The following is a 24,082-nucleotide window of genomic DNA, read 5'->3' on the forward strand; positions in this document are numbered from 1 at the left end:
GCAGGTGAATTAAGAAGCCATGGTTATCCTGTTTTAGCTCTTATGTGATGTCTCAGTGGCCAATGCTCTGGGCCAGCCATCCAAAAGTCACCCAGGCTTTAAAGTAATGGCAGTGCAAACTGGCCAGTTTGAGATTTAGGTAGACTGGGAGAGGAATGGTCATATGGGACAGGTAGATGAGAGGACTGAACATCCATCATCTCTGATTGACTCTTTCTTTCAATGTAAAGTCAAAAATTATGTTAAACTGCTCATGGTGGTTTCACAGTGAATGCATTTCTGCCCCAGAGCTTTTGGTTTCTGCCTAGCATATACAGTGGAATGAGACTATCCATGCATTTGATTTTTAGGTAACAGTACAGTCACAAATGAGACAGCAACCTGAAGTTTCTTTCAGGAACAATACTCCTAGTATCAGCAAAGGAAGGACTGATATACATGAACGTGGAGAGTAACATCAGGTGAAACAGAATTGCCTCAATTTTAGATTTTTAAAGAACAAGTAGAGAAGAGTGAATGAAAAGAAAAAAAAATATGTTTGTATGTGTATATAGTATAACTATGCAAAGTACTGTGAATTGAAACCGTCAAGGGTTTCCACGCACCCAGGGAATAAAGAAAAAACTTGGAAATGAAAAGAAATACTTCCAGTGGTGGATTGAAGTTCTTTATTTCTGATTCATATATATATATGCATACAATGATATCAGATATCCTTGTATTGCTTAATCTATAATTTAAGTCAGCATAGGTCTTTTAACAAACAAAAAGAAAAATTTGCAACTATTAATTTATATTTGATCTGAGCACTCTCATACGTGGTAGAAAAAATTTGTATATAAAAGATTATAACTTTGCGATTACATGTACTCTATTCCTTTTTCAACAAACTACTAATTAATTAATATTGATACATTATTGTTAGTATGATATATAACTGCCATATCATAACATTAAAAAACTTTTTAAAATATATTAATAAGCAAAGACAACCACACCTTGTTCTTGCAATCATTTTTGCACCATCACACTGGTGATGTGACATCTGGCTTAAACAAACTCCTACCTTCTCAGGCTGCCATTATTAGTCTATCAACATTAATCAAATTAATTCTTATGTAGCTCTGCTGTTCAGCGATTCCACACAAAGCCTTTAGAATGAAATTCACCTCCGGGCTGCCATCCAATGTTAAGTGGTATGTAATGTCTTTCAACCCATTTATGTCTCAAAGACATGAAAATTTGTGCTGAACTTCTGCTTTGTGGTGAACTTCTCTTTTAGCAAACACTCTTCTCACATACAGCCTAACACACGTCAACTTGCCCATTCTAGTGGCTTGAACTACAAGTTTACAGATGTGGTTTCATGCTATAAAATGCTCTTCTGATCTAGATCTAGCTTAATTAGCAACCGGAAGTTAATACAAATATTAATTTGTACATAAAGCAATATCCCCAATATTCTAAGTGACAGCACTTTTATAAGGCAGACACAAGCCAAGATTCAAATATCTGAGAACTGTGCAAACTATCAGATCCTAATGATGACAAGGTCAGGTTATAGAGCAGCAACAATGGTCAGCAGGATTAGGCCCTCCCTCTAATGTGAAAGTTAAGAGGAACTGACAGAAAGATGTGATAAAACAGGCTACCTAGAATGACAGACACAATCCACCAGCTGACAGTAGAGAGAAGGATTGTAGATGCGCAGATATTTCAGTTTTGTTACTGGCAGATACGTAAGCATTTGGCAACCTCTTGCCTTTCTGATAATTTTGTCAATCTTCATTACAGTAGCTGAGCAACTGCACACAGTGATGGATGCTTGCTCCCTTGCCTACAGACTACCTCTTGCAAATATAAGATACAAATTGACACAAATGGAAATGTGCAAACCACAGAACAGAATTATCAACCTTTTAAATGAAGGACAAAACACAATTTTCACTCTCAGTTTAGATCCTACTGAAAAATCAAGGCTTGTGCCGTCCTGACTTTTGCTTAAATTTCATTCCCTAAGCAAACTTTGCTTGTCTTCTGTTTAATTAATAATTCTGGACTGGAAGTGGGACTGGAGTTAGTGCATACATAAAATGAAAATTGTAACTTCTAAGGATTGTTAATTTACAGACATGTAGAGAATCCACAGATGCAATTCTAGGGCACATGAAAATCTCTTGAAGATGGGAATAATATTTCAGAGAGTTCATAATATTGTTACTTCCATTAGGACATCCCACAAGGTAGACAAGTCAGCAGGTTTGGCAAGTGCACACATATGCTCATTGGGGGAAGAGAAAGCATTAGTCATACTCTTGACTTCTTAAAGCAGACAAGCAGAATTCACTCAAGTAATAATTTGCACTGTCTTGCAAAAGAATGGTCTGAGACATTGCAGTTATTTTCCATTTGAGTATCAGGACTTACTACAGCGTCTTTCATCGCAGTATGCAGGACAGCAGCAAACAACAAATACTTGCTTTTTTTTTTTCTTTTCATGTTTATACTGATACGTTTTATGATACAGACAACAAACTGCATTGTAATACTTATTTTTGATATTAGGCATACTTCAAATAGTAATTTGACATATATTCCTAACAAATGATTGTGATTCCCAACTTTAAATTTATATATTTACCTTTCAGTCATTAGTTGTTAGCAGAAAATACTAAGTGCTTTTTTTTTTTTTTTTTTTTTTTTGGTATTCATAGCATTAGCCTTTGTGATTTCAGTTAGGATGCCATTCAAAGAGTCATAACTTAAAAAAAAGAAGTACTGGGAAAACAGATTTAAAAAACAATAATAATAAAATAATTTAATTCAAAACCTTTAGAACATATGACAAACATTTACAGGATTTGTTACCTCTCTAAAAGCTATGCTTAAAATAAAGACAAAAGTAAGTGATTAAAATTAATTTCTGTTAGTCATTTGTCCTCTGTGAAGTATCTTTAATAACTAATTATTATTTTTTAGAGTATCAGGCCTTTCTGTGAGAAAATAAAAAGTTATTAGGGTTAAATGAAGATGGGAGGACTTTTCATACAGCAGAAACAAACACATTCAAGAAAGTCCGGCATTGTTTCTAGAATTATTTTTGAACAATAAGGTTGCTGCTGCTCTGTGAAAGAACTAAGCTAACATTTATTGTAATAATAACAATTCAGTTATGCATAACATTAATATGCTGAAGACAAAACTAAAACAAAAATCTACATCCTCATTGACTCATTCATGAGGCATACTGTTGGTAAAATATTATAATTTTAAACAGAAATTGCACACATTTACAGAAACCAAAGCTAGATGATATAGTGTTCCTAATGAAAACTCTATTTCTGAAAACAACAAATAGATAGGTCCAAATTTTTGCTGTTTCCATGGCAACAGGACTGGCCCATTTGATCTTCTTAGATTGCTAAATGGCACCAAAAAAGTCATACCACAAACAAAATGAACTAAATTGCCAAAGTGCACACCATGGTCACAGGTGTCTGGGTGACGAAAATCCAAGGATACTCTCTTCTTCAAATGACTGGCAGTGATGCTTGTTATTTCAGGGTCATGTCAATGCTACATATTAAAAAAAGAAACAAAAAATACAAAAGAAAGGAAGTTAGTGGGATGGTACACATGGCTAGTCATTTCCACAATCCTGGCCTCCCGCAAAGTGTTGAGCATCTCATTTACTTAAATGCATCAGTGTCAAATAATTTACACAGATCCTATCTCCTTTATGTAGAAAATACAGACTGTTACTGCTTGCTTGAAACCTATAACTACATTCACAGCAATTTCAATCTGAGTAGAATTGGACACCAGACATGGAAAGATCTACTGGCGGGATGACACCACAGTAGGGTAAGACATGGGTGCCTCTAAGAATATTTCTATGCGTATGGTTTTGGCATTTAGTGCAAACAACATGTTGTCAAGTTCTTTGGAAGTATTCTTTAGAATAAGAAGTTGTCATCACAAACATTACATCAAAACACAATTTCCCTCTTAGAACACACAACTAAAAAACACCCTGAATATTTATGACCTCTGAAAGTCGCTATCAGTTACAGAACACACGGAATTCTTCACAGTGGATTATTTCATAGTGAAATCTTTTTAAAAGTCATGAGGTAGTGGAAGATGTTAAACAAAACAGTATACAAAAGAGCATGACGATAGATATGAAAAAAACAGCAGAAGCAAGCTAAGAGGTGGGCAGACTCCAGAGAGGTTTCAGCAGAAACCATACAGAAAAAATGGCTGTGTAAAACTGCCGTGATCATTGTGGAGACATTTACACAGGAAATCCTGAAGAAATTACACCAGAAGTGTGTGATATGACCACAGGAAAATTATTGACACTTCTGAAGAAAGATACATATTTATGCAGAGAAGATAAATGTCAGGAATTAACATTAATTCAGTCACAGCTATACTTGTTTAAGCTAAATAAAAATTCTCTTCTCATATTGCTTTTTATAAGCTGCTCAGTGTCTTTTTGTGAAAAACAGAAAGTTTATTCAAGCCACCAAAAGGTTTACATCATAAATAGAGTCTTTAACAGGTTATTTATTTTTTCTTCTCATACTTTAAAAAAAAGTTCTCATATTGACTCATTACAGAATAAACTGTCTGAGAGGAAAAAAAAAAAAAAGCTTAGAGATTTTATGTCAACAGCTGAGGAATCAAGAGTTTAATTTTTAATTCTAACCAGGTGTAACACTGTGGTAGTTTATTAAAGTACAACTTTATTTGAAAAAAAAAAAAGTGGCAAAAAAGTTCAATTTATGCATCTGTTTGCTGTATGTACTTCTAGTTATTTGCTTGCTTACTTCAAGTGATGGGATCTTTTACTGAAGAGTTAGGTGAATGCTATTTCCTGAACAGTATTTCCATGTGAGACACCTGTGTGTTTCTATGTACCAGTCAGGAGGGCAGGGACAGCAAAGTCCCCAGTCACTCCTCCTTGGTACACGCTGGGCAGCAGTACACAGACTGCTGCAATGGCTAGTCCACCTGACATGCTGTTCTAGCAAACACACGGTTTGTGCTCGCGTGACATGCTGTGGCTACAAACACCCTCACTGATGTGCAGTGAGAACAGAGCAGGTTGCATGCTTCAGTTATGGCATGACGGAGGAGCAGTATGCCAGAGGAGTCATGTTCCCATTTCCAAGGGAACCAGTCTGGCTTTGAAAGTGAAAGAAATTAAGAAATTTGAATTTATTTAGGCAAATAACTATGGAAAAAAGCTGAGAAGCACAAAAAGCAAAGAGAAGAAAGGCATCAAAAGCACAACCCAGAAGTTGAAGTCAAAGAGAAGACTGTTTAAACCTCTTAGTGAGAAGGGCAAGATTATCACCCTTTGAGAAAAATCCATGCGATTATCTTCCCTCTGATCATGTTGCACAATTTCTGTCTTTCACATAACTTTTCTTTCTGTCTTTCACATAACCTGAAGATCCTCAGGCTAAGAACTGCATCTATATCTGAAAATTGTCAAGAACACTTCACACATCTGCAACGCAAATAGAAAAAATCTCAACTGCAGTGTTTTTTCTGCTTGCATATATTGAACCAAGTTCCTGAAAATAAACATAAGAGCATGTTATGCATGCATTAGTTCTCCAGAAAGCTTTATGGAGTCTACCCAATCTCTGTTCCTAGTAATATGGCTGTAAAATAATGTTGAAAGAAAATGACAGTATTAGGCACAAATTCTTACTCCTGTTCCACTGAAGTGATTTCTGGATCATTTGAGAGGCAGCTAGTTCTGGGCACAAGGAAAAAAGAGGAAGCAGTAAACATTTCTTCTGTGTTTCTTTCTTTTTATTTTAAAATATGAAATCTTATTTGGGGGATGTAGTAACTAACTGTAGTGAGTACCTTTGATTGCACAAACACACAAATGCTATTGACAGGAATCTAGTGAGCTTAGTGCCTACAACACCAATTAGTTTGTATAATAATTTTTTAAGATATTTCTTTAGGTTGGGGAAGCAAAACACACTACAGTGACTTCATACATCCAACAATAACAGTAATTAATGATACCTCACATGAATGCGTAGTTCCCCTTTCACTTGTTATGTTGCAGCCTGCACTGTTTTAAACGGAAGGCTTAACAAGAAATCAATTTTTTTTTTCCACAGTTTTCATTGCCGTATAATCCAATGTATTTGAAAATGTTTGAATAGAATAGATAGAAATTGCATTTCAGGGTTGGGTGGGTCTTTACTCTTTTGTTTAACAAAATATCCAGGTGGTATCAGATAACTACTTATGTGAATTTATTGCTTCTGAGACATTTTAATTGCTAGAATCAAAAAGCATTGGCAATTATTTTGGGTATTTCCCTTTCGTCATTTTAAAAGCCTGTCTCAGGAGAACTTGTGGAAAATGTGTGCTACACAAAAGGAGAAAAAACACAACAAAGAAGAAGCTGTAAGATGAAAATTCTGAAATGTATAAGTTAAAGGAGAGTTAAAGGGAGGAGGCAAAAAATAAACTTAAAAATTTATCTCTGGTTACAAAAATTGCAGGGAAAATGTCATACTTGATTCTCTTCTGTGGAATCCTGTATACAAGCATGCATGGAAAAAGTGCAAAGCATAAATGATTTCTAAGCTTAGCTTAGTGAATCAAGGACTGTGTCCTTCCAGTTAAAGATTTTTATGGTACTTTACACCATACGGCCTTAGCGTCTTAAAGCCAAAGTACAGTTGTGAGTTTAAAGTACCTGATCATCATCTGACACTGATTTATTAAGTTACCACAGGTGATACAATATTATCAAGTATTAATCCACTAGCCCTTTGAACCAACAGTGGAAAGAAAGGAGTTACCTATTTGCCTTAACAGAGAATGTGGTATAATAACCATTGTTAACTTCATAAATTGTAAAAAAAAATCATTTTCAAAAAGACCTACCTCCTAAGAATTATATGAACCATCTGACACAGCAGATGAAGTAGAAAAATGCTTAATAAGCCACTGTAATGGAGTAAAAAAGTGACTTCAGTCTTCCCCATGACTGTAGAAACATTGCCAAAAAATAGCAAAAAGTTTTTTTTTTTTTGTAGTGTAAGAGTGTGCTTACTCCTTTCTGTGACTCAGCTGTATAAAAGCAGGCTGCTTACAGTGAAAGGGGAAATCAATTCACAGATGTGGAAACTTACATGATAATTGAAACTATGAACTGATTGTTGTACCAAACACATACTGCATTCAATCCATCCCTGTGAACCAAGTAAATATAATGCCAGCATCCAGCTGAAAGCTATCTTACTTAGCTGTTTCTGAAGCTTCCCTCAGCTCTTCATCCAGTCTGCATGAGTAAAAGTTATTGGTATAAAGAAACAAAGAAGCAAGCAGAGCATAAGAGAGAAGCAGAGCAATAGCAAAGCAAAGAACAAATAGAATACATGCTTCTAAAATAGGCACCCAGTATTAGGTACAAACCCTAAGGCTCTTCAGTTTAGTGTGATATTATTTATTTCTGTTCTCAACCCAACCTTAATTTGCAACTCTTTTTAAAAATTATTTGGAGGCAGAAACATAAAAGCAGCAGGGATCTGAGGCATGCCCAGTGGACAGAGCCGAAAGCATTCAATTGCTCTATCAGATAGAATCAAAGTAGCTGCAGCCTGGGCCAAATCAAGGACATTTACAGTTGGGTAGGTTTTGTTTGCAAAGGAGGATGATCTCAACAGCTTGAAGGGGAAAGAAGGATTCCGCAATATTGGAAGGCCTCTCTCATTCAGCTATTGAGGTCACCTGTGGGTGAAAGGCTGTCACACAGATTCAGTCTGCTATGAGCAGTAGCATGGGCTAGAAAGCAAGTTTTACCTCATTTTTCTCTTAAGACACTTCTCTTCATCATACCTTACAAGATAAGAGTGGGTGAAGGAAGAGAAAAGACATTCAAGTTCATAAGATACACCAAGCACATTGTATCTCACTTCAGTAAAAAACTAACAAACGACCACACAACCCAAATCCTGGCATAAACCCACATACTTGCTACAGGTGGGGTTCCTCATAACCACAGTGGTATGTCTGTTCTTGCTGGTGGAGTAATTAGACTGCTGAACGGTGCATTTTGTATTATTTTTTTACAGTAATCCTCCTCAACCTGAAGCAGAAGGGAAGCTAACACCTGAACACATCTCTGCTCTTCTCCCTTTGGCATGGGAATAACCACTCACAGTGCCTTCAATTCACACCCACTTCATATCATATCATGACATTTTGATAAAGCTTGCCACCAATGGGCACATTTGTCACATTTTGATTTTTTTCTTCAGCAAAGTCATGATCACTCATCTGGCTGCTGATGACAAAACACAGGCAGTTCCCTAAAATTTCTTAAGCTCTAAATCCTAGTCTCCGCAGACCTAGCGCTGTGATTATTTCACCTTTGGTCTCTGAGGTGAATGGACTTTTCAGTCTATAGGGAAGAAAATAAGTGTGTAACACAGGATGCGTGCACTGCTATAGACAGTGTAACAGTGAAACACAGCAAGGAATCCAAATAGAGAAACACATTGGAGTATTAGGTTAAGGTCTGTATTAAGGGGACAATTAAAACTAAAATGTTTACGGAAATCAAAAGGGAGAGGGAGGGAAGGAGGGAGAGAGGCTGAAGGAACTGTAGGGATATTAAAACATCCTGGTCATCTCTCATCAGGTGACCAATGACCGCTGTGTTCTACTTTCCTTGTACTTCTACTTACTTACTCCACTTCTAAGGCAGTCACAAAACCAAACAAATTTGAGTGAAAGTCCCTCTCACTCCTGATTTCTTGACTATAATTTACTATTTTTACAAGTGCCGTGCAGACCTGAGCTTCACACTTGCTCCCTGGCTTGACACCTCAAGAATCAGAGCAATCACCAGCCTGATGAAGAGCCCATTATGCTGCTTTCACCTCTGTGAGGCAGGTATGAAAATTCCTGCCTGGGCTGAAGAGATCTGTGACAGCTCCAAAATAAGTGTTTTTCATACCTAGTCACTGATAAACCATAACGAAAAGACAATCATACTTGTCTATTTACTCACCAAAACAGAATGCTTGCCTGTTCAAAACCTAGTATATTTAATAAAAAGAAGAAAAGCAATACATTCCCCAACAGCAAATCTTTGTAATAATGACTAACACGAAAACCATAATAAATTTCAAAGGTTTTCAATCTTGGTATACCACTTCAGTTTGTTTTGGTATCTAAAAAAAAAAAAAAAAAAAGCCAGCTCACGTGAGCAATTGAAATTAACTTAGAATTTCTAAGAGGTATCCTTCCTTCAGAAATACTTGCATTCAGAAAACCTTTAAACATAAGAGGCCAGAACTGAGCCATTGTTTTTCAGTGGCTATGTTTAAACCATGAGAAATCAACAAGAAAATGAATGGCGAATCTAGGTTTCAGTGTCTTTCTCTTGAACAAGACTATCTTTGAATTATTCAGTTCAAAGCTCTGTATTGCTAAAACTTAACACTTTTACTTAAACATTGGTAAAAGTTACGCAAAGACATAGCATAAGTTGATAACTAACTGTAGAAGGGTCAAACTTTCCTATTTTCTTTCTGAGTTACAATTAGTGAATAAACAGTCTGTTCCAATACAGATTACACAGGCATAGATGTGATGAAAGGACTATGAGCCTGAAATCTTGTCTTCATTTTACCAACAGTATTATTTGGTCCAATACAAAACTTTCCTCTTCCTATAAACTTTGGTTCCCCTAGGATTGCATATTTATTGTGCTTTGTGTTTCAGCAACACAGTATTTTCCTTCTTCAGAGTTTAATAGTGGAGTTTTTTTTTTTTGTTTTTTTTTTTTGTGGAACAACCCGTAAGCATTTGTCACAGAATCAGGTAGAGGTTTTCTATTTTTCTTATAGATGCTGAAACATTGTTATTAGTTTGTGAAAATACTTTCTGTTAGACCAAGTACATTCTTTCTCTACACCACTTACTTGACAATACTCTCCGGTATGTGCACGTATTCCATTGGAATCATCTCACGAAGCTCTGCCAACGTGTTGACGTACTGTATTTTACTGCTGAACTTAGAGCTGAAACACAGAAACAACACATGTCAATTGACTTTTCTCCTAAGTTTGGCTGACCATAAGCATACCTGAGTTCTAGATAGACTGAAATCAAGACTAGACATTTTTTTGTTCTTTGGCTAGGCCAGATGACAGTGTTTATGACAGTATTATAAAACTGCAATGCCTACATACTAGGCAATGAGATTAGTTCTACAATTAGAAGGAGATGTATTAAAATTACAAAAAGGACCAAATCCTCTGCAGCACACATACATTTAAAACAAGATGGAAAACATCCACTTAATGTGATCATGACAAATTCGCATTTATATTTGGCTATGATTCTCAAATATAATACAGCTGAACATCCACATTCGTTTAGATGAGTACAGATCTGATTGGGTATGTGCATGCCTATTCCTACTGCAGTGACTGATTACAGGGAAATACTTCCCTTGTTTAGTTCAGCTGTGCTTTATGATCATTTATTGTGTTTAAGAAATGATCACTCAGAAAAAGGCTAAGGGTGTTGAGAAAGCATACTTTAAAAATAAAAAGCTATTCACGTATTTAACCTGAATTATTTAATATGTATTAGCTTAGGTGAAATCTCTTCTCATTTGACTCATAAAGCAATCATTCAAACCCAGCTCTGGTTTCATTTAGATAGTCTTTCAACATCAGTGACACATTGAGCATAAATTTTCTTAAGTGTTAGACCATGTAAAACAGGATATATTTTTCTTATTCACTGATGATTTGGGGTTATGACCAGACAATGCGAAGCACCTGAAATTGCTCTGAGCAAAAGGTTACTTCCCATCACATTACCATACGTACCTTCTTACGAAGGTAAAGTGAGACAGCTAAAACAAGAATACATGAAGGTACTGTGAATAGTTAAGGTCATCCACTTTCATTTCTCTTTGTACTGTCATTTGGCACACACACTGGAGCATGCCAATGGTTATGTTTTAAGATGAGCAATCACCCATAATTGTCCAATGAAAGACATAGTAACAGATAGACAATTCTTAGCATTTTATCCAAAATGTAACCCTAGTCCGGACCATCTGAACTGCCAACTATAGTAACTTGGCAAGCTGGAAGCCGTTCAGAAGTTTCTACAGACTGAAATAAAATCAAAACCAAAAACAACAAAGAAAAAAAAAAAAAAGAACAAAACTCTCAGTGACTTGACTGTCCCTTGCCATTTTGCTGTCTTTTAGTTTCTTTGTTCCTACTGGTTTGCCCTGCATCTCAGTTGAAACAGAATTAAAATTAAGTGGCTTAGCTATCTTATTATCTTGGGACCTTCTCTCCTTGCCTTGGGTGCAATTCATTTCTTACTCTGAAATTCCCACAGTACATGTCAGAGGTTCAGTGAACAGCTCTAGGCTAGCAAACTATGATATAGCCAGTGGCCTTCAATCTAATCAAGTTTCTTTCTCCTTACATAGTGATTTTTACTGAATTAACTGTCTCCTTTTATGCCTTCCAGTTTTTTTATTCATCTTTCTCACAGTGCTCTTCTGTCCTCAAGAGGGGGGTTCAGCTTTCTTACATCCTCAACTCATCTTCCAAGCTGACAAGTGGAAACCAATTTGAAAATGAGTCAGCAATGTGCCCTTGCCTCTAAGAAGGCTAATGGTGTTCTTGGCTTTGTTAGGTAAAGTATCATTAGCAGATCAAGAGAGGTGATCCTTCCCCTCTACTCAGCATTGGTGGGGCCTCATGTGGAGTAATGTGCCCAGTTCTGGCACCCAGCAGTACAAGAGAGACATGGACATACTGGAAGGAGTACAACAGATGGTGACCAAATGATCAAGGTGCTGGATGATCAAGGGTCTGAATAACCTCTCTTATGAGGAGGGGCTAAGAGAACTGGGACTATTCAACCTGTAGAAGAGGAGGCTCAGTGGAGGATTTCTTTGATGTCTATAAATACTTGAAGGGAGGATGCAAGTAAGATGGAGCCAGGCTTGTTTTATTGGTGCCCATTGATAGGACAAGAGGCAATGGACACAAACCGGAACCCAAGAGGTTCTGACTAAACTTTGTCACTGTGAGGGTGATGGAGCACTGGCACAGGTTTCCCAGAAAGGTAGTGGAGTCTCCCTCCTTGGAGATCTTCAAGAGCTGCCTGGACATGGTCCAGGGTAACCTGCTGTAGGTGGTCCTACTTGAGCAGAGGGGGCTGGATCAGATGGCCTCCAGAGGTCCCTTCAAACCTTAACCATTCTGTGGTTTTACCAAGTCACATTGGCCTTGTGCCTTGCACACCTTTTTTCAGCTCCCATTTGCACTTCACTTTTCTACTGCACTACTGCACTACTTCTGACTGAGACTCAATCTACCTTTTGGCTGAAATGGAGATTTGTAACTGGTATCTAGTTATGGACTGTTAACTTTGTTTGTCAAACTGTTTAGAGTGAATGTTATCACCAGTTTGGAAATGCAAAATGTGTGGTTGCTCCTGACCATCCCAAATAAATGACTCATGAATTCAAACAGGTGGGACATATTTGATTTTACTGCCTACTCTTATCTGGAGCAAATAGTAAGCCAACTGAAACATCTCAGACACCAAATGCATCTAATTGAATCCCCTGTTATTATTGTTGATAATTCCAGGTGCTGTTCCTGTGTTACTCTAGTATTTTCAGTTGTCACGTTCTACTTGGTATTGAAGTCACCACATGTGAAAGAAGAATCGCTGTTATGATACTTTGCCTGTTGCACTTAAACAGCAGTGTGAGAAGCTATTTTCTTCTCCATCCCAAGGTTACCCTGTCAGGACAGCACATCTTGTGACAGACACTTTCAGCGTTCTCATCTGTATTCTCGGGGTAGACTTCTCTGCTGTCTGTCATGTGTTATTCTCTGTGTGGCTTCTGTACACAAGATGCCTCTCCTCTTATTTGAAGCAACTCTTTCTCATGCCTGTCCATGTGCTCTCCTGATCTCAGTGTTCCAGCTGTATACTCATCCATCTTTTCCAAAAATTTATGAGGTCTTCTGTATCACCTGTTTTTTACTAATCAAAGTATTTTTGGTGGCAGAAAACCTTTTCTTTGGAACCAGGCCTCCTACACCTTCAAATAGCTCAGGGCAGTCCTCTTGAATGAGCAGCAACTAATTTTTTTAAACCTAGAACTGTAGTTTAATCTTGTTCTGTAGTCATTGTTTTTTTCAACGAAGTGACTATCACCATACGCAGACCCCCTTCCTACAAGCCTTTAAATAGGCTCAGAACAAAACAATTTTAAAGAACTTATTTACCAATTCTGCATATATATATGGTACACAACTGCATTCTCACACAAATCAACTTTTTTTCCCCACTCACTTTAGGGAAGTCAACTTCAACTGTCAAAATCATCCCAGCCCAGATCAGTGAGAGATTAACAGCCATTTCTGTTGATTTAGGGTGCTTCTGTATTCTTAGGGACATAGCATTAAACCAGTATTCACTACATACCTTATAAAAGGTCGTGTCACAGCCAGGATTGTCCTGATAAACCATGATGGATGGACAATTATGAATGATTTCAAATTCTTCCTCAATCTAAGAAAAAAAATCAACAGTTTATTAAGAAATTAAGAAAATACAAAACATACACAAAAATCATATACAGTGAACACTGTCATACAGGGGAGCAACAGAAATGGACAATGTTTAAAATAATAGCTGTGGATCACAAAGGAAAATACTACTCACCGTCGATCAATCATCTGGTAACATTTTTTCATCCAACCGAGTCCGGGCATCCTCCTTCTTGGTGTTGCTCCATTCAAGTATACAATCATATAGTCTTCTGCTACCATCAGCTCTAAGGTACTGATTACATACCTGATAAAAGAACAGAAGTGAGTATATATTTTACATTATTGATTTAAACACAATAAAGATCAGTCTACTAGGAATGTATCAAGGACAACCAAGCAATTTATGGCAAGACAGTGTTTTATTATCTTTTAAACCAAGAGCAGACTTTCAGAACTGGTCACCATACTACCTACCTCTAGAACTATGACTAGAAAACCACAATTCTAACTGTTGAGAAACGTGTCTTCATTATTAATCATTATGTTTGTTCAATGCAAAAATAATAAGGGTCAGGATAAGATACTTTCCTACAATTATTGTGACCTTCAGATTACTGCTGCTGAGTCTGTGACTGCAAGCTACAAATCTTTTGAATCTCAAAGCTAATAGAACTTGACTATCAACCTGCCTTCTAAGGAGCCAGAACACTCCATGCCATTACTTCATTTTGTGATCAAAACGCTTCAAACACTCATTAAATTTCTCAGCTCTGCATTGAGACAGACTATCACCCTCAGGGCCAAATTCAACATACCTAGAAAAGCTGGGTAGTCAGTCAAATGAAAGGGTAGCTTTAAATTCTTGGCCAGGACTATACACATGGATGCTTTGCTCAGTTTTAGTAATCCCTGCCTCACCTGGGATCTCTTCATCACCAGAATGTTTAAATTGTTCTCTCTGCCCTCCAGCCCCAAGGCATGTCTGCCCAAAAACTACAGTGAAAAATTACTGAGTCACACCTTAGAAAACTGAATGCCTGAGAGTTCTCCCTACAAAAGGCAGCCCTATCCTGGAGCATAATGGCCCCTTTCACAGGTGTATGTGCATGACTCATGATCTAATCTGACCCTTAAATTCCTTACAATGCAGTTTCTTTAAACAAGAGTAGAAAATCTAGTTCTCACAAAAGAGAGTGGTATTTTAACTGGACAGAAAAGAGGCAGCAACTGATTATCTAAGAGGGCAGCTGTTAATCACAAACTAGAGGTGGATCTAGATCAGAATTGTGCTATACAAAAAAAAAAAAAATCTGAAGAGATTTAATAATTTGCATGTCTCTCCAGACCCCTGTATATAGTAAATAGTAAAATTTCAAAAAAAATTAATCATATCAGTTACTGGGTATGTTGTAAACTGTCGAGCTCCCTCTTACTTCAATGCAATTAATAGGCCTATAGGTAAAAGAAAGGGATGATCTGACTTTTTGTTTTCTGGTTCTTGTTTTGTTAAAAAGAATCAAGAATCTCAGCTTTAAACTTAGCTGAAGCCAATCTGAACTCCCTGTTAAACTACCACCCCAGAAAAAGACTGAGATATAGAATGGACTTTGACAATATCCCCAAGTGATGTGAAAAAGTCTCTTAAGGCTTGAAAATGCTTTCTCAACAAAGTCCATTTACCACCAACTCTACCTGTGAACAAGGGCTTCAGGTGATGTCAGAGAACAACTGTTTAATGTCAGTCACTGTTACTCTCAGCTTTGTGCCCTAACTATTAACTTAAAACCTCTGCAGTAACATCTAAACCACAGGGCTTTGTGTAAATCAGTTACTGTAGATGACACGGGGGACTTAAAAGGCTTTACCAGCCAAACGCCAGCAGTTGGTCTGACCTGGAACAAAAGCAATCTCATTTTTCACATGTAGACACAATGCTGAAGGCTTTGGCTGTCACCATGGGCATCTTCAAGGACTGGAGTTTTACAGAGAGTGGGTCTGTGCTCTTGCTGCAAGGTTTTGTGCCTTGTAAGCTGCAGATGGTGAAGGCCAAGCCTCCGCTGGCTGCTGAACTGACATACTGAGTATTAGCATAAAGAACTCCGGAATGATTGATTTTTCAGCAGCTGTAAGTGGAACTAGCTGGTGGCACTTGGGGGAGTTGCTGCCTTCACAGTTTTTGGCTGCCAAACGTAGTTGCTACTAGCAGTAATTTCACTGTGATAAATGTGGGTTTATTTGGTCAAATCTGTGTCCTGTCCAAGAGATACCACTTATAACTGAACCAGAAGCAGCTGGAGTCAGAAAAAAACACTTTGAGCTGTTTGTGTCAGCAACTGTCATTTATCCTGTATTTTTCAAACAAGTGTCACAAAATGGTCTTGTGACTCCTGAACACAGACACAGCATATATTAAAAATATCATACACAATGATGTGTCATGGCAATGTATAATAAAAAATGAAGAGTGAAAGCCAGTCTGGTGGTCGCAGGCCCTGCTGATTGTTCTCTGTAAGGACTGGAAATCGCTAGTGAAACAGTGGGATGATTGTGGGTCCAAGAAACTGAAGACACTGTATTCCTTATCTTTCAGGGAGATACTACAGCCAGATTTGTTTCTGACAAATACACCTTAATTTGGGATGGTGACTGGGTAAGGAATAGTACAGTAAAACACCACTGAGCAGTTTATCTAAAACTGCTATTTTACTTGTCATTCAGATTGCTCCCCTTCTAATGATCCACGTTACCTCTTCATTAAAGACAGGTTATCTCTCACTACACAATTTTGAGAAGACTCTGTCACATTGTTCACATATCACTCACAGGAAAAGATTTTCCATGACATAGTTGTAATCAGTTCGGCTGCTGTCTGGCAAGAAGCACGCAGCAAACACAATGATAGCATTCAGACCATCACCATAGTATCCTGTGGAACAAATAAAAATGCATTTTTATCTTTGTCAGAGACTCTTACCAAGATAAATTTAGAAAGAAATCTCTAAGTCCTGGAATAGATTGATAATGTCTCCCGTTGAAGAAGACAGGAAATGAATGAATGATCATCAAGTGATAAGGAAGTAGGACAGTGAGTTATGTTGAATTCCCGGAAAACATGCTTAGCATAACTAAGAGTAAACTTTTTATAGATGCCAGCAAAAAAGCCTCATTCTACTTTGTAAGTAATGCAATTCTATCTGAACTCCTGGTTCATTACATCTCTATTGCAATTGTGTGCTGAGTGCTCACCTTAGCCTGGGGAATAAGTTGCCAAAGAAAATACCTACATTTGTCATCCTGCATCTTTTGAATGATGTCTCCCAAGGTCTCACAATCCCATTTCATTTGTCTTGTGCAGCTCCAAAGGCGTCAGGATATTACAGTTATGACTGCATGACACTATACCTTAAAAGCTCCTGAGGATCAGTTAAATTCTTTGCTGCAAGATTTGTATAAAATATTTCTTTACTGTGGATACTCCAATTGTCCAGTACCAATGCTCTGTGGTCTCCACCACTGCCTAATGATACCTGTAAACCCTTAATGCTGCAGCATTACAGCTCTCAGGTCCAAAATAGTTACTTGCTACCCAAAAGAAAATATTTTTTTCATGGTGTATTAATGTTGGTCAATCTTCTTCACAATCTTTTGCAGTCCCTACAGATTTCTGTTACAAAATACATATAAAGTACTGCTGCATACAGAGAAAAGTCTGGGATTTATTTAAAAGATACTTGCAATTAGGAGGCAATTTATAAAGATTAGGGAGAAATGGTCGCATGTAAATACTACTAGAGACACATGGAGATAAAGGCTGTTTATGTTGAGAGGATGATTGAAAGGCTTTCGAAGAGGCTGGGAGAAACTAACCATGAAGGAGACAATGTTTGTGGAGGAAACCCTGAATTTCCCGAGGAGATAGGAACACACTCCTGACAAAATTCAGGATAATGCCAGCACCCACACAGCACTTTCCTAAAGAGATCTTAGGACTTTTACATTGTTTTTTTTTTTTTTTTTTTTTGGATATTAGTGAGCAGTATACTAGCCTAACTCAAATACTCACAGAATTTCTTGTATTGTACCCAGCAGCAGAGTAAAACAGAAATCCTTATGGAAAGGATGGAAAGGCAGGGATCACATATAATCCACGTGTTAACCAGGGAAGAGCTGAGGGGCTAGTTTTTTTTCTCCTTTCTCATTCAGCACCTAAAGTGAGTCTCACCTAGCTGAAATAAGGAAAACTAGAAGACGTTTATATCAAGGAATTCATTTTTATGTGGCTTTGGAAAATGCACAATCCCTGACAAAATGGATGCTTCAAGACAAATGAGCTCTTCCATGCCGAGAAAAATCACAGCTGACTAATCTCAGTACTATGCCAGCCATAAAGACATGCACAGAAGTGCTCTTCATTCATGGCCCTCAGGTGTTCCTTAAAGGACTGAAAAACACCACTGCTTCCCCATTTATGGGGGGAGTGAGGGGGTGGAAGGTGGATAAGCCTCTGAGGCATGTCAGGATTCTCTTGCTTTAAGCCATATTACTTCATATCAAGGCTTTTCAAAGCAGCTTGTTAAAGGATGATGCTGGACTTCCTTCTCGCAGAATTTGATTTGGTGGCTTTGACTAAATATAATGTATTGGGTAAATTGACAGTGTTTATTTGTTTTGTCAACGTCAAATTAAGAATGCTAGCCCAGACCTTATCCACTGAAGAATAGTTTGCACACTGCAGGAAGTTTGCCATCATCAGTCTAAACTCCCTCCATGATGCTGGCATTGAAGGGATGTTTCAGCTCTGCGCAGTAACCTTCCTCTGGCTCCCAGTGGCCAAGGGCTTGCTGAGCTAGAGAAGCCACCATACAACAGCTGCACAGCATTTGTCTGTCCACTGTCCTCTGCAATACCACGCTGTGCCTTGCTCCTTGCTTTTGGAAAACACAGGCGGGCAACAGAGCTCAGGATTAGGGAACGAATTCAAGCCAAATGACAATGTGGATATAACCAGGTTAAGGCACATGACATAGCATGGTGTTGCAAAACTCCAACTCATATTGCGATCCAGTAACATGAATAGCTTATCTGTTGTTATAGATATGGCTGATTGACTTTGGAAAACCAGTAAAGATCTCAAGCTCAAATTCAGAGGGTAGCATTGCATTCTTTAGCACAGGTGTACGCAGGGACGGGGACAAAACTCCTCTTTTCAGCTCCTTCACCTTGGTGTGAAGAGCTTGGTGTGAAGGAATGTCCAAGTCTTCTCAAAAGAAACAAAGAAAAAACAACTCCACCTCCCACACTCACCACTTAATTTGAGTCTTTGATATATGTCCTTCTTCTCGGATAGACCCACACATTTTCAAAGAGAAAGCACTAAATTAATCTAGCCTACTCTTGCCTATCCTCAAATAAATCATTATGGAATAAGGCGGTATTTTTTCCCTTTGCTTTAAAAATAGAGATGGGATTTTCCTCTGGCTCAGAAGTGTGGCACCGGGAGCACATTGCAGCTGCTGTGTCCACTAAATTACACAGCACAGTTTGCAGTTCCATGTAAAGCAAACAATTGTGTGCAGCTATCACCTAACAATGCACAAATGAAAAGCCCACAGATAGATTTAAAATCATAGAATCACAGAATTGTTAAGGTTAGAAAAGACCTCCAAGATCACCTGGTCCAACCATCACCCCACCACCAATATCACCCACTAAACCATGTCCCTAAGCACCACGTCCAACCTTTCCTTGAAGACTCCCATGGATGGTGACTCCACCACTTCCCAGGACAACCCATTCCAATGCCTGACTACTCTTTCTGAGAAGAAATGTCTCCTAATTTCTAACTTAAACCTCCCCTGGCACAACTCGCGGCCTTTTCCCTCTAGTCATATCACCTGTGAGAAGAGGCCAATCCCCAGCTTCCCACAACTTCCTTTCAGGCAGTTGTACAGAGCAATAAGGTCTCCCCATTGCTTCTTACAAATGCTTGGAGACAAGGAATATTCACTTAAGGGAGAGGTGTTTTTTAATTCCTCACTAGAAACCAGTAAAAGCTATTTGCCCAAATTCTCAGTCAGTCTATGCCAAGATATGTATGATTGAGGAATTTCTCCATCAACATAGGTAGAAAGCAATCACACCTAGAATGCCAAGTTATGTCTACTCTCCCCTTTCCTATTTTGGTGGCTAATGCCTAGATTCTGGATGAGGCTTTATCTATCATCTAGCAGGGAGGAACGTTCAACAAATCACTGAATCATCAGTGCAGAACGTTCAATAGATCACTGAATCATCAGGGATGGTCGACCTGACGTCCGATTTACTTATTTTAGGCAGAATCTGTGTTTAATCTTAAAGTTACTGGAAAGATTCCTGACGCTCCAAAGATACTAAAGTGTGTCCAAAGGGAACTTCATGCAGAATACACCTAACTGCCTTAGTTACCTAACTGTAACAACTATCCAAGCTGTCAAGTTTTCTCACAACCCATGCATCAAAATTATATAAATTCTACACCTTCAGTGAAGAGCTCTGCCACTTCACAAACACAGAATTTAATACCAGTTCTTAATCACTACGATATGATTAGATTTCAGGCAAAAATTCCAATTAGGCCAGTGGAAGGCTAAAACTTACTGTTCAGGCTCACACTTTATCTTTGGCAATGGCTAAATTACTGAGCAGCATCCATTTGAAGGTAAAGGAAACTCAGTGTTCTTTACCTTAGACTCGAGTGATCTAAAAAAATGAGATGTCAGACATGTAAAAATCTGGCACAAAATATACTGAAAAAATAGCAAGTGAATATAAATCATAGTATCATAGAATGGTTTGGGTTGGAAGGGACATTAATGATCACCAAATTTCAACCCCCCTGCCATGGGCAGGAATACCTTCCACTAGACCAGATCAAAGCTCCATCCAGCACCTTCCACTAGACCAGTTTGCTCAAAGCCCCATCCAACCTGGCCTTGTTACCTTGGGAAACAGGGAGTATGCATCATGGAATTACCACAGAGTTATTACTCCAAATAAAAAGGACAGCATTTCCAAAATAAGGGCTCAAAGAAAGGTTTTGTCTTCTGGTAAGAGCAACTGTCACAAACCACTGGCACAAAGAATCCATGCTTTGGTAACTTGTCAGATTTGGCAACCTAATTTACTAATTTCATTCAAAAAGAGGATAAACCGAAGTAGAAAGCAAACATTAAATCAGTATGAGATCATTCACACCTGCTACCTCACTCCTTATTGCAGAGGCATCTTGACTGAAACGAACCCCTTTCTTCATCACAACTACTCAACTGTACTACAGTGAGGTAAAGCAGAAAGAATCAGTGAAGTCTATTTGCCTATCAGTACTGGAAACCTAAATTTGTATCCTGATTATTTCACATTGAGAACTGAGATGAATAGCCTAAACTCCCACGGATAACTGTATGTTGGTATATCCTTTACAATTACTATAGGAGATGTCTGCCACTGAAACTAGTACTTCTTAAACTGCCAAGCAATACCCAATTAAGGGCTACTTCTCCACCCACTAAAATGGAATGGTATTCATTTTTCATATAGGTTGATATACATGTATACATCAGCATCTAGCAGAGTTATATACATGACAGTTTCTACCACAAACATACCTAAATTACTTTACAACATACAAAACCCAAAACAAAGGAAAAAAAAACCCATATAAATAAATACTATTAGCAAAGCCTCAAAATCTTATGTTTGTTTCCTAAATTATGCCATCTATGGCTATTTGCTAAACCATGTCTGAGGTGTCATGACATGCATAGATCTCTGATGGTGCTGTTATGACAGGAAAATGCTTGGAGGATTAAACATCTTTACTAATTTTGACTAAACCTTTTGCACACTGGACAATATAAGCATCTGCAGACTAATCTCTAGGTGCTTTTAATGTAGATGTACAAATTTGAGGATGACATCCTCAAGTAATATAGTATTTTATTTATGTAACAACACTTATTTTTTACCAGATTGAGATTCAACACTGAAAATACACTGGAAACACTGGTTTAGCTTGAAATGATGCTACAGATCAGCAGCACTGTGCCAGAAGCATCCTCATATAAACAAATCTTACCTCTGAGATGCTAAACTACCTGTCTGAATTTATGTAGGATTAGAATAATTTATCTTTACCTAATACCATACTTAACAGCTGGCAAACTGTATCCCACAAACATATAGAATGCAAAGATAATCTAAACCTGAAACACCAAGGACAAAGCACTTAAATGGTTTTGCTTAACATTATTGTTTCAGTAGCTATAGTAATATTTACCCATTTGAATTAAATTATGCAGAAATGTATTAGTAATACCAGAACTATAAATTCTCTAGCAATGATAGGGAGCAGATGATCAAAGGAGACAATATAGTAAGCACTTGAAGTCATTTTCCTACTTCATTTTCTGACTTCAAATGTTTTCTTTGATATTCTATTTGATAGTTATTAACACATTATGTGAAGAAACAAAACAGTTGCTGGTGAAATGCTCTCAGCTGACAACTATAAATGGCAGAAAAATAAATTTGAGGAGCTTAAATAAAAATTAAATGAGGAGCATAACCAGGGAAATGGAAGCCCAAGGGAAAATTATTATTCTTTCTTTTGCCATTCCAATTATTTAAATCTAGGCACTCACAATCATAGAGCACCATATCTCTTCATGCAAGAAGCTTTTGCTATAATCTAGAAAATAAAATTTTAGATTTTTTTTTCTGTACGACAATTTTTTTCCTTGATCTGAAGTTCTAGTCTACAATAACCAGATTGTTACTGATGCATGTATCTCAGTTTATTTGTTGCTTCTGAAAGTGCTTTGTATTTAAAGTACTCATTGCTGGGTTGAAAAGTCTGATCAGGTTGATTTAGTCTGGCCTCATTACTTGCTTCACTCATGTAGTTACTGACAGCACCAGTGTAAGAAGATCAAAATCAGGCCATCTTTATCTTCCAAGAAAAATTCAGCTCTGTGCTGAAGTTATGGACTGGGGAGTGAAGGCTACAAAGTCTTCCCATGTCAACCATCACTTTTACAGGTACAGAAACAGCAACAGAGAAGTGTGAAACAAACACTGGCTGATCTAATCAAACAGGAAAGACCTGTCCTGATGCAAGTGTTGTTTTTCTGAAAATACTCTCCTATGAGGTCTCTAACTGGCTTCAGTTCATTTGAAGGCTTCTTAGGACCCCCAGCTGACAGTATCTGCTCAAACCATCTTTTGAATTAGCATCCTATGACCAAACTGAAAACAGGATGGCTCACTTTGGTGCTATGCCAGTAGCTCATTGATACTCCTCCAAAAGAAGCTTGAAACTCCTTATATCATAACAGTGTCTTCCTAAGAAGGATTAATATGGGCCCTAAGACACAGTAATACTTCTGTAATTTGATGGGGTTAGTCAATTCATTGCTTAAAGCTGTGGCTGAAAAAGAAACCCTCTCTCTTTGCTAATATGATAAGTGAACTAAAATTGAAATAAATCATGCTTAATAGAGCATGAATTTTCACATCAATCTAAAATATGCATTCAAGGTTTTCCTACCTCCATGTGAAATAACCTTTTTGTAAGGTTCAATAACTTTCATATCAATCCTTTGTTCTTGTTCTCCAATAACCACTGTTCTCCATAACCTGTTGTCCTCTCGCTCCTCCTCAGCAGTGTACTCTGGAATTGATTCAGACTCCTCCTGGGAAGCATCCTTAATAGCTGTCTGCTCTTCTGAAAAAAATAAAAATGTATATTATATATTAATGGAAAAGCTCTAAATATTTTTTCTCTTACATTCATTTAAGTGGACAATGAGTGTCATCAAACCACAGCAAGTATAAAAGAGGAAGGAGAAGGATAGAATTGGGGAGTAAGCAAGTGGCTCTGGTACAGTAGGACTACTGAGGTCTGGACTTTATCTGCCATCTGTCTTGTATTCTTTGTCCCTAATTGGAAGTAAACTCTGTTTGAAGGTGCCTTCCTCTGAGGCAGATTCTCTGATATGTAACAAAAGCTAAGCCTACCACCATTTCCTTTCTATATTCCCATGCGCTGGAATCTTGCAAGAATGTAGTTACGATTCTATGATTCTCTATTTCAGCTCTTACCTATTGATCTATCTGCCAATGAGTTAAAAATATATTCAAGTTAAAACGTATCAATGGTGGAAACAGGAATGGAAGATCAAGAAACACATACACATGTACAGATAATGTGACCACACAGGACTTTTCTCCTTAGGAACTGCAAATTAAGGCACTTTAAGGAGTCATAAGGTTGGGAAGAAGAACGAATTGCAAAACATGATTTTTTTATTCAAACATACTAATTCAAATTGGTTTAATACCTGCCATTCAGTAGGTTATACGTTGTGGAACTGAGGTATATGTTCATGCCTTCTCACAGTGCAATGCTCATGATGTTTAACAACATACTTGGCGTTCAC

General features: G+C 37.7%; 1 protein-coding gene across 7 annotated transcripts in view; it reads right to left on the reverse strand.

The window, feature by feature from the left end:
- Positions 1–654: 654 nt before the first annotated feature.
- Positions 655–24,082, reverse strand: part of PRUNE2 (prune homolog 2 with BCH domain) — a 138,697-nt gene continuing 115,269 nt past the window's right edge. The window contains exons 13-21 of one of the 7 annotated variants that reach the window (XM_040540943.1): positions 23,191–23,367; positions 16,431–16,533; positions 13,780–13,911; positions 13,540–13,626; positions 9,981–10,079; positions 7,852–7,887; positions 7,292–7,330; positions 5,729–5,776; positions 655–3,576 (exon numbers count right to left, since the gene is read on the reverse strand). In XM_040540943.1, the coding sequence (XP_040396877.1) occupies positions 3,555–3,576; positions 5,729–5,776; positions 7,292–7,330; positions 7,852–7,887; positions 9,981–10,079; positions 13,540–13,626; positions 13,780–13,911; positions 16,431–16,533; positions 23,191–23,367 (743 nt within the window). In that variant the 3' untranslated portion in view covers positions 655–3,554. The remainder of the gene's footprint in view (positions 3,577–5,728; positions 5,777–7,291; positions 7,331–7,851; positions 7,888–9,980; positions 10,080–13,539; positions 13,627–13,779; positions 13,912–16,430; positions 16,534–23,190; positions 23,368–24,082) is intronic. The other 6 variants (XM_040540944.1, XM_040540947.1, XM_040540945.1 and 3 more) reach the window with 6 other exon arrangements.

Source organism: Cygnus olor, chromosome Z, assembly GCF_009769625.2.
Source record: "Cygnus olor isolate bCygOlo1 chromosome Z, bCygOlo1.pri.v2, whole genome shotgun sequence".
Classification (NCBI taxonomy): domain Eukaryota; kingdom Metazoa; phylum Chordata; class Aves; order Anseriformes; family Anatidae; genus Cygnus; species Cygnus olor.